The sequence below is a fragment of the Trematomus bernacchii genome, unplaced genomic scaffold, assembly GCF_902827165.1.
Source record: "Trematomus bernacchii unplaced genomic scaffold, fTreBer1.1, whole genome shotgun sequence".
NCBI lineage: Eukaryota > Metazoa > Chordata > Actinopteri > Perciformes > Nototheniidae > Trematomus > Trematomus bernacchii.
In genome coordinates, this window is record NW_022987692.1 from 128521 (window position 1) to 141004 (window position 12484).

The 12484-nt window shown below is 40.9% G+C and overlaps 1 protein-coding gene across 1 annotated transcript; it reads right to left on the reverse strand.

Moving 5' to 3' along the window:
* Positions 1–6428: 6428 nt before the first annotated feature.
* LOC117489188 (olfactory receptor 6N2-like) lies at positions 6429–7373 on the reverse strand. Its single transcript, XM_034138358.1, has one exon. The coding sequence runs from the start codon at positions 7371–7373 to the stop codon at positions 6429–6431; it is 945 nt and encodes a 314-aa protein (XP_033994249.1).
* Positions 7374–12484: the final 5111 nt, after the last annotated feature.

Consider the following 12484-nt stretch of genomic DNA (forward strand, 5'->3'; position numbering starts at 1 on the left):
GGGTTGTGCTGCAGACTGAGACAGAGACATCAACAGCTCTAACTTTTGAGAGGTGGAGGTATGCCCATTACTTTAAATTTGAAAGAAGAAAGGACAGGAATGTGACGGTAAGGTGCACTGCTTCAAACACAACATCAAACCTCTCCAAGCACCTGCAGAGGCAACATGCTAACACCAAGCTAGTAGCTAAAGACCCTTGTACCCAGAGTGATGATGTTGAGTGAGTGTCGACTCCGAACAAGCAGCAAAAACTAGAATGTTCACCGTTATTAACTTGTGTTATGTCTTCCTTATTGCAATAGTAATTGTTTTATGTGTGCACATGTAGGCCTACGTTTTTTGTTTTGGCTAGGCTGTTGCTGAGTAACGCAAAAGTAATGTTAAGAGTAACGAGTTACTTTATGTAGAGAGTAACGAAGTAAAGTAATATATTACTTTTTTTGAGTAACGACCCCATCTCTGCCTAGGGCCCCCACCGACTCTAGGATCGCCACTGAACATTTCTACAGTAGAAAAGACGATATCACAAATAACACATTAAAAAAATTCTGGAAAAATGTAAATGTTGTATAAAAGACATTTATTGTTTAAGTACTCTTTACATGTGTTACCTTTGTCCTTTGTTAGGCGGGTTAACTGAATCCTGGCTCCACTTTACTGTCTCTCTACAGGTCAGGACGTGATGTTACCGTGTGTAGTGTTGGAGCAGAACACCTATTAGGGTGGCTGAGAGCCCCCCCTCTGCTGCGCGCCGTTCGTTGGATGAGGCTGATCTCTATTTAATAAAGAAAGGAATTGAAAACACCGGAATCAAAAGTTATAACAATTATCTGAGTTTACTCTTGTAGGAAACAAAACACGTATACAAGTTATACAGAGTACTCCGGACTTCAGGCTTGTGATGCGGTTTACAGGTAGACAGACCAGCTTTCAGAAAACGAGAAGTATGGACTCCAGGTTTGTGATGCGGTTTACCGTCTCTAGACCAGCTTTCAGCAAACCAGAAGTATTTTTACATACAAAAACAACAGTATTCATATCCATATTTTGGGGCGGAGATGTGTCGACTCTTCCTTCCCATTTTACTCCGAAGCGAATCAGAGAGTCCGTGGGGAGGAGCTGTGTGAGCTGCTCACTCCCCCAGGTGTCCTTACTGGTTGGATCCACATCTGGCCGGGTTCAATACAGCGAATCAGATTTCTGACCAGAACGTGAGATTCTAAGTTTCCACAAGATCAAAGTCAATCTTATCTCTGCACTGGTATTCACTCCCTTATTTTCCCATGGCATCTTTCACATAAACTGTTACTCTCAGACAATTAAACATTGTATACAGATATAATGAGCCCAGAAAGGACATAATGATACCCAGAAAGAACTTTGAAAAGAACATGTGTGTGCGCTCTGGTGAAAAGGAGCTGTGTGTGTGTGAAACAGGATCTCTGTGTCAGTGAGTTGTAAGTGAGAATATAATCTCTATATATGTGATTACTTAAAACAGTTCAAACAATACATGTTTACTTCAATACAGTTTAGAATCATATCTTTTTACTTCAGTAGGCATGGTGCTATGTTCAAGATTCAAGGTTCAAATCACAGGCTCCTCCAACAGAGCAACACAATAAAACAGATCAACAGAACAAATAGTGCAAGGAAATACAAAAAGAAAAATAGTGAAATAGTGCAATAAGAGTATATATACAAGTGATTGGAATATGATATATTAGATAAATAATTTCTAAATTGCAGCCAGATTAATATTATGGATGTTGTTTCAAAAGTTCAGGTGTTTAATAGTCTTATGGCCCTGTGGGATGAAACTGTCCCTGAGTCTGGAGGCTTTAGTTGGACATGTTTTAGAGCAGGGTTCCCGCGGGGTCTTAAAAAGTCTTAAATGTGAAAATCTGAATTTAAGGCCTTAAAAAGGTCTTAAATGACCAAAAAAATAAGAAAGGTCTTAAATATGATTTAGAAGGTCTTAAAAATGATCGGATTTGAAAGGTACTTCTGTGTTGCGATAGCGTCTAAATGTGTTTTGGGGGAAATGTTCGGGCTGCAAAGTAACCAGTACGGTAAGAGCCTTTCAGTTCCCCCCAACAATTTGTATTGAAATAAATCAACATGGAACCAGTAATCACTAACTTTGTTTCCCCCGGCCCCTTATTGGAGAACACCCAGCTAGTAACCTAGCAAGCAAGCTTCAGCTAGCGGCAGTCAGAAACTCATGTATCTTAGAATCTACTTAAAAATAAATATGGGGAAGTGTAAGTTCAACCGTATTTGGTTGGAAAACATCGAATTTAGTGCTTGGTTGAAACCAGTGGAGGGGAACGTGTTTGAAGCCCGCTGCACCTTTTGCAAAAATAAATTAGCGTTTGTTTTGCTAATGTAGCGTTAGCTAGTGCAGCAGCTCCCGCAACAACACCGGGGGACCTCTGGGCGACGTGTGGGTGTACGTCAACCCTAAAAGCAGAGGTGCTGTAGACGCTAAATACCGTAGCTAAACACCAATCATACAACAGCAACGATGAAAGATTGTAGCCAAGGCAGCAGAGCTCTGAATATAGCTCTTGTCACCCTCTCTCACACACACACACACACACACACACACACACACACACACACACACACACACACACACACACACACACACACACACACACACACACACACACACACACACACACACACACACTGCTCGATTATGGCAAAAATCATAATCACGATTATTTTGGTCAATAATTGATATCAAGATTATTAAATACGATTATTCATTGACTTTGAAAACATCCATTTATTGAACTTTAAAACAAATAATAATTTGAACAGTATCTTTTTAACTGTTGATTACCCTGAACGTATAATTCAACTGCAAAACCAATACAAAAATAAATTAAATAAATGATACATTTAAATAAATAATATCAAAATAATAAATACCAATAAACAAGATCAACAAATATTTTGGAGCGCACTTCCACAAGCTATTAAACATATATAAATATGATAAATAAAAATGAATTCGACTAAAATTAATTCGATCAAATATGTTGTAGTGCACTGTCACAACCTAGCAAAGCAAAATAATTTCATAATTGTGGCAGGCCAAAATCGTAATTGCGATTAAAATACGATTAATTGCACACTCCTAACACACACACAAGCACACACAGACACACACACACATACACTTTTTGTCTAACACGCTAACACACTGTACTGTTATGCCTTTACATTTACTTTGTAAGTAATTATGGGACGTATTTCTTCTTTCATAGCAATTTTCCTTCATACTTTCTTGCCGTGAAATAGGTCTTAAATTCAAAGTGGTCTTAAAAAGTCTTACATTTGAGTAGGCGAAACCTGTAGGAACCCTGTAGAGAGAGTTTCAGTAAGTGTTAGAAATTAAAATCAATGTTTTATAGCATAATTTAGTCTAAAACATACCGTCAGTTTAAAAGCTGTCTTATGAAGAACTCATTGATTTCAATATTGTGTTCACACCTTAAAAGGTGTGAAAGGAGGGATTGTTAGAAATTAAAATCAATGTTTTATAGCATAATTTAGTCTAAAACATACCGTCAGTTTAAAAGCTGTTTTATTCTGAAAAACCCGGAAGTTCTCATAAAAACTGTCTAAAAATATTTGAGGAACAGACTAAATATGTTTGAAGAAATCTGGGAACCTTTTCCTTAGAAACTGTAAGAAATTAAAATCAATGTTTAATGACGTAATTTAGTTTAAACATACAGTAAGCTTAAAACTGTTTTATTCTGAAAATATTTCATTTCCGGATAGAGTGGCGAAGTCCCTCCCCTTCCGGTGGACCTCCATGGGACCTTATTTCGGAAAAACTATGTATTGAAGTCAATGGAGAGACAAAGATTATCTTTCGATCCCGTTTGAATTGTGCCACGAATTACACATATGATGTTTGTCAATTTAAAAGATAATTTTGCAAGTTAAAAAAAATGTGAAGTAACACATTTGTTTGTGTGAAACGTCAATGAACTACATCTCTGGTCTCACAGAGCAACACACGTCACAAAGATGGCCGTCACTACTGTCTTGTCAACAAAACGATTGACTACCCTCACTATCACCACAATGAAACACGTCCTGAAGAATGTCATGCAAAGCTGCCTGCCTTCCTTTGATTCTCTCTGAACTGCCTGGTCGTTTTAATGTTTAATGTCAACCATTTGTGCAGATAGCATGAAGTAGAGAAGATCGCCGATGCTAGCGTTAGCGTTAGCATTTCTCCCCCGGGCTTAAATGGTGTATTATAGAATGATCACACTGGTGACAGTACTATTCAAAGGGTTCACGAAATATGACTACTACTCTTACTGTTTAACATTTTGGGTTACTTAATGTAAGGCTAATAAAAATGACAAGGCTGTAATGCTAACTAACGTGCTAGCTTGATCCAGACACTCCTGGTCCTTTCATCAGACGGGAAGCGAAAGAACGAGCAAGACCCATTGCTGGTATGATAACAACCTGGTACTAAGCACACAGGCATCTTGTTAAAGTTATCTTATCTTAGCCAGCGCCATATAGATAGATTATATCTATATGGCGCTGATCTTAGTGGAGGAAAACAATTGTGACATCACTTACGCGACTCTGGGATTTGTAGTCTTTCTAGTTGCGTATTTTTCAGTCTTATATTTCAACAGTTTTACGACAAACTGTGACTTTTTTGACATGGAAATGATTTTTTTAAGATTGACAAACATCATATGTATTCATGGCACAATTCAAACGGGATCGAAAGATAAGTTTTCTCTCCCCATTGACTTCAATACATTATTTTTCCGAAATAAGGTATATATATATATATATGTATATATATATATAGCCTGTGTTGTATATTTATACACACAAAGGAACAACTTTTGTTGTCAAAAAACAAATAACAAGTTGTATTGTAGTGTTTATTTTAGTGTTGTTTTATGCTTATCCACATTTTGATTTCAGAGGACAGGAGAAGGCTGGGCACAACATAAAGCTCAACAGTGAAGCTGGCAATGCTGAACAAAACCATCTCGAGTTATAATATTTATTCAGCTGAAAAAGTCAAAGCTCTACGAAAATGTAATTAAAAATATATTGCACATGGTTGGTATTTAACAACAAGGGGTGTTATAGTCTGTGTTGTAGTGTGTGATATTGGTATTTATGGAAATATTTTTACACCTTTCCTTCAAGTATTATACGTTTTAGTTACTTGTGGGCTACTTAACATGAATAATCACAGTTACTATCCTTTTACTCCATCACATTTCAAAAAGAAATAGGCTATTGTTATTTTAACTCCACCACAGTAATCCATCATCAGCTTTACTTTTTAGATAAAGATTTAACTCACAATTGATCATGTGTAAATTAGCATAATTACTAGCTGGCCGCTAACTGCCGCGGCCGCCTCGTTGATATCATATATATATCAGGGCTGAATACAACATTTATTATTATGTTTATTGTTGTTATTTGTAGAACTTTGTCCTAATATTTATTTTTGTATTAAACTATGTTGAAAGATTAGTTTAATATCATTTTTTTATTTTGCTAGGAAATTCTGAATGAAGTTCTGAATGAAAGGCTGCGCGCGAGACTGGTTTTTCGCTGGGTTGAGTCGTGTGTGGGTTTTTGAGTGAGATGCGGCACAGCAGCCTGTCAGTTTACTCTTGCTAGGTTAGTTTGGCGATTATCATTTATATTTATCTGCAACAATGGATATCAGGAAGTGGTTCTCGAAAGGAATATGGCAACTCAGCGCCAGATGCAGGCACATCAGAAGAAATCAGTTACGTTACCAACGAGCTAGCAAGCCAGCAAGGGAGGCTGGCAATCAATTATATTTTGAAGAGAAATTGACTCTCAAGCCGGCTCTCTCACAAACTCCTGCTCTGTGCACAAGCAGACCGCTGCACACGCTCTCTGCCTTGCTCAATCTCTCTCTCTCTCTCTCTCCCTTTCTCTCCATCGCTCCACCTCTCCACCATGTGTGCGCTCAAGTTTGCCTGCGCTTGCCCAAGTTGGCACAGCGTTACAAATGTGCCACAAAACCAACCAATGGATGTATAATAAGACCGTCAACAACCTTATGGCAACCTAAAACCCCTCTCTTTCCGTAACAACAATTCACGAGCGCCCCCCCCCAACCTCCCCCCGTTGACAATTCAGATTTCCCGGGAAATGTAAGTCGGGGTGGGCCCGCCCTGGTAAATCAAATGCCCGCCCAGAGAGTATGTCTGCTGCCGGGTCTGCGTGGAGCCGAGAAGGAGGCCTAGAAAATGTTTCCCGCTCTCAGTTATGTTTGTGGTGATCAACTGAATATAGGCCGCACTGTTTCTCCTGATGTGCAACAAATGCTTCTGGCTGCATGGATCTTTGTGTGGTGCAATCAAACAGTGTTGGGATCAGCTGTCTCTGCGGCAGCTCAGCAGCCTCTTCACATGCGTGAACACCTCCTTTAACTTCAGTCCGTACACCACGGGGTTCAGTACAGTGGGTACTAGAATCAGGAAGGAGGTGATGAGGGTGGAGTCAGATTCTCTGTTGCTCTGCAGGCGGCGAAGCATCAGATCTAAATAGACGCTGATGGTATAGTTAAAGAAGACGAGCAGGTGAGGAAGACAGGTTTGTAGAGCTTTGCTGCTGAAGCTACGTGAGCGCCGCAGACAGATGAAGAGGATCCTAGCGTAGGAGAAGAGCAAGAAGGCGGCCGGGAAGACAATAGCTGCTGTGAACAGCAGACTGTATAGTCGACTCAGCTGCGCTGCAGCACCACCGCAGCTCAGGCTCACAAGGCTGTATATGTCGCAGAAGGCCCTGTCGAGCTGCGCCCTGCAGAGCGGTAAGCGGCTAGCCAGCAGCGTTGTGACTACCCCTAAAATAGCAGGCAGCATCCAGCAGAAAAGCAGCATCAGCACCACCTTGGCAGGAGTGACCAGCACAGCGTAGTGCATCGGGTGGCAGATGGACAGGTAGCGGTCAAAGGCCATGGCCGACAATAGCATGAAGCTAGCTCCACCAAGAGTGGAAACAAAGAAACCCTGGCACAGACACAAAGTCCGGGACACCTGCACCAAGCCGGCGCCGGACAGCAACAGATCTGACAGAACTTTAGGATAAATCAGTGTGCTGGCTGTGAGAGAGTTCAGCAGAAATGATGCCACGAAGGCAAACATGGGCCGGTGAAGAGCTCGCTGCGAACAGATGATATAAATCACCAGAGAGTCACTGAACAACACGAAGAGGTACAGCAACAAAAACACGAAGAATAAGAGCGAGCTGTGGCCAGACAGCGAGGAGAAACCGACCAGCGTCAGGGACGAGGTCACGTTAAACCCTGCTGACGTCATGAGGAGACCCCAACAAACAACACGCTGTGACCTCAGGTCAACAACAACAACAGAGCTAACCAACCTGTTAACATTATTTATAAAAACATTTAAATAAAGGATATAACATTAGTTTATATCACATTGACATATACAGTAGGAATAAGGAGACATTTTGAACACACATTTATTTAACATTCATATTTAAAACGTGTATTCATAGAATATGAATTTACAGTTAATTAATCAGATACTAAAATATCTGCTTCAACATTAATGTATAAGTCAATGATAAATATCTATCATGAATCAGAAACAGGCAAAAGCATCATCAGCATCAACACAGTGAACCATTGAATGTATGTGAACACGAAACATGAGAAACATGAGAAACCGACCTGAATCCACCTGTTTAAACAATTATGTTAATATATACACACAACATTAATATTTATAACATTCATTTAAAGAATGTTAATATATGATTAATCATGAAAACAGAGAAAGATAATCTCAGTGAACATGAGGAGAAACTGACCTCCACCTGTTAAACAAAAGCATGAGCAAATAACAATGATTTAAAGAGTGGTTATACATATGACATATATGTGAAATGAGTCATAAACCAGCAGACAATCATCACAATGAACACGAAACATGAGGAGAAACAGACCTGAATCCAGCTGGTAAAACATTAGTATAACATTAATGTAGATATGATGAAGCATGTACAGACAGAGACAGCATCTCAGTGAACATGAAGAGATACTGACCTGAATCCAGCTGGTGAAACATTAGGCAGAAACATCCTCACCGTTAACAATAGACTGTATGTGAATACGAAACATGAGAAACAGAACAGAATCCAGCTGTCCAAACATGACCTGATAGCAGTCATGTCAATATAACAACAATATAAAGAACATTTATATATCACATTAATTTCGTGAAATAATGATAACAGTCAGAAACAGTGTCACAAGGAACACGAAACATGAGAAACTGACCTGACTCCACCTGTTTAAACAAAAGCATGAATATATAGCAATGACATAAGAACATTTATATATATGACAGCAAAAGATAACACTAATATTTGTGAAATGAGTCATAAACCAGCAGACAATCATCACAATGAACACGAAACATGAGGAGAAACAGACCTGAATCCACCTGTTAACATATTAACATATATACCACTGAACAGAAACATGACCACAGAGAACCATGGACTGTATGTGAACACGAAACATGAGGAGATACTGACCTGAATCCAGCTGGTGAAACATTAGTATAACATTAATGTAGATATGATGAAGCATGTACAGACAGAGACAGCATCTCAGTGAACATGAGGAGAAACTGACCTGAATCCAGCTGGTGAAACATTAATACAACATTAATGTAGATATGATGAAGCATGTACAGACAGACAGCATCTCAGTGAACATGAGGAGAAACTGACCTGAATCCAGCTGGTGAAACATTAATACAACATTAATGTAGATATGATGAAGCATGTACAGACAGACAGCATCTCAGTGAACATGAAGCTGTGATGCTGCTTTTATCACCATCCTTCTTCCTCCGTGGAGCTCATTATACATCAACTTTACTGTGTCACGTGTCAGAGCACAAATACAGTATACACTTGAATAATGTTAGAATCCTATCTTTAATGGCAGTTTTTGTTCTGTTAACCCAAGTATTACAAGTTAAAGTATTTTTAATGGATTATCTGGAGACGTGAATCACATTTCTAATGCACTAAATAACATAAAAGCCATTCTTTAATATGGACAGAATCTCCTCAGTCAGGGGCCAAACTTAATCATGGAAAATGTCCCCTTGCTCTGTTCTCGCTGTCAGAATCCAACCAGTTTAGCTCCAACTTCACATTGGATGGCTTATCCAGCTCTTAGAGGCGAATACAGCTGGACTGAGGCGGTCCTCCAAAATGTTCGTGTTTTTAGAAAGCTAACGTAAGCTAGCCATTGAACGTTTGATAGGGAACATTAGCTATATAGCTAACGTAAGCTAGCCAGTGAACATTAGCTAACTTCATCTAGCTAACGTTCACTAGCTAACTTATGTTAGCTAAATCGCTAACGTAAGCTAGCTATTGAACGTTAGCTAGGGAATGTTAACTAGCTTACGTTAGCGATTTAGCTAATGTTCCCTATCAAACGTTCAATAGCTAGTTTACGTTAGCGATTTAGCTAACATAAGTTAGCTAGTGAACGTTAGCTAGATGAAGTTAGCTAATGTTCACTGGCTAGCTTACGTTGGCAATTTAGCTAACATAAGCTAGCCAGTGAACATAGGCTTTTAGCTAACCAGCACAATGGCAGGTTGACTTGCTTTTCTAAGTGTCAGCACAGTGGACCTTTGTCTTCTAGCAGTGAGACTTATTATAATGTTTCCTCATGAGCTTTACTCTGCAGTCCGACGGGTTCATATGGTATGGTTCTTTTCGTAGCTCCTCATAGCAGAGCATCTACACCACAAGACTCTACAGATGTGGTACACCCCAAACATGGTACAATTAGAGAGATATATGAACATTTCTACAGTAGAAAAGACAATAACACACAATATAAAAAATTCTGGAAACATTTAAATGTTGTATAAAAGACATTTATTGTTTATGTACTCTTTACATGTGGTTCCTTTGTTAGGCGGGTTAACTTAATCCTGGCTCCACTTTACTGTCTCTCTACAGGTCAGGACGTGATGTTACCGTGTGTAGGCATGGTGCTATGTTCAAGGTGCAAGGCTTTTATTAGTCATGCGTACATAGCTACAGTGTAGTTATGATGAAAATCTGAGGTCACAGGCTCCTCCAACAGAGCAACACAATAACACAGAAACAATTTTGCAAGTAAATACAAAAAGTAAAAAAGTGAAATAGTGCAATAAGAGTCTAGATACAAGTGATTGGAATATGATATATTAGATAAATAATTTCTAAATTGCAGCCAGATTAATGTTATGGATGTTGTTTCAAAAGTTCAGGCGTTTAATAGTCTTATGGCCTGTGGGATGAAACTGTCCCTGAGTCTGGTGGTTTTAGTTGGACATGTTTTAGAGAGAGTTTCAGTAAGTTTGGAGCATTTTTTACATTTATATGAGGAGAGATAGTACATTAGCTCCATGAAGATGACTTTGCACTTTAGTTACAGTGAGATATAAACTCAAACAAAGAAATGTGATGTTTTTTTTGTATCTGAATTTGATAAAGAAACAATTAATGCAGCGGCACTTTCTAATATGAGATTTTATAGTCATATGTCACCCTGCAGTCACTAACAGAGGATGCTATAAAACCATCCGATCACCTCAGTGTAGCTGTGAATGATCTCTAATACAACTCACTATTTACAAAGCTGCTAGTGCTAAACCAGAAGAACTATCACATGGCTGAGCTGTCCTCCCTGCTGGACACCCTGTCTGCACAGAGAGACACCACAGGTCCTTCAGTGAGGCTGCTGCACCACAGTGTTTCACAGAGAAATACCACAGCTCCTTCAGTGAGGCTGCTGCACCACGGTGTTTCACGGAGAAATACCACAGCTCCTTCAGTGAGGCTGCTGCACCACGGTGTTTCACAGAGAGATACCACAGCTCCTTCAGTGAGGCTGCTGCACCACAGTGTTTCACGGAGAAATACCACAGCTCCTTCAGTGAGGCTGCTGCACCACGGTGTTTCACAGAGAGATACCACAGCTCCTTCAGTGAGGCTGCTGCACCACGGTGTTTCACAGAGAGATACCACAGCTCCTTCAGTGAGGCTGCTGCACCACGGTGTTTCACGGAGAGATACCACAGCTCCTTCAGTGAGGCTGCTGCACCACGGTGTTTCACGGAGAGATACCACAGCTCCTTCAGTGAGGCTGCTGCACCACGGTGTTTCACGGAGAGATACCACAGCTCCTTCCTTCCTGCAGCGGTCAGACTGTACAACCACCACGGCCCGTAGTAGACCACCTCACACGCTGGAATACGGAAAGTTTGCAGACGACACTACTGTGGTGGGTCTCATCAGCAACAACGATGAGACTAACTACAGGAAGGAAGTGAACCAGCTGGCCCTGTGGTGCCAAAACAACAACCTCTTCCTCAACTTGGAGAAAACAAAGGAGATAGTTGTTGACTTCAGGAGAACCCACCGTCGACCCCCTCTCCCCCTGACCATCAACGGCGCTGCTGTGACGCAGGTGACCAGCACCAAATTCCTTGGTGTGACCATCACTGAGGACCTCACCTGGAAAAACAACACCACCGCTCTAGCGAGGAAAGCCCAGCAGCGCCTGTACTTCATCCGGAAGCTCAAGCGAGCCGGAGCATCACCCCCCATCATGCTGTCCTTCTACCGAGGCGCCACCGAGAGCATCCTCAGCAGCTGTATCACGCTGTGGTTCGGAAGCTGCACCGCCGCCGACCGCAAGAGCCTGCAGCGCATAGTGAACTCTGCCCAGAGGATCATCGGTGCCTCACTCCCCTCACTACAGGACATATACACCCGCCTCAACCGCAAAGCACTCAGCATTGAGGGTGACTCCACCCACCCCTCCAACAGCCTCTTCAGCCTCAGCTCACGCACCTCCAGGCTGGGCAACAGCTTCCTCCACCAGGCGGTCAGGATGCTGAACTCTCTCTCCTCCCTCCCTCTCTCCCCCTCTCTGACATCTCTCCCCTGAACTCTCCACCCGGCCTCCGACCTTTCTCTCCCAAATGGTCCTGGACTCTAACCCCCTAACTCACTTTTCTGCCCATCTCCGCTGCTACTGCACTGAAACTGTACTTTGAACACTTAAATTATATTATTAACATTTTTAAACTGTATACCCCGGTTATCTAGGCCCTTTGTTTTGTTTAATGTATACCATGTTTATCTAGGCCCTTTTTGTTTTTTGTTTGATGTATATATGTCACACTGTAGGACTGCGGGAAACGATATTTCGATATTTCTGGATGTACAACATGTAGAATTATTGACAATAAAGCTGACTTTGACTTTGATACCCCTGATGGGGAATATCGCTGTCTGTAAAAATATTTGAGGAACAGACTAAATGTGTTTGAAGAAATCTGGGAACCTTTTCCTTAGAAATGCAAACCTCAAATATACG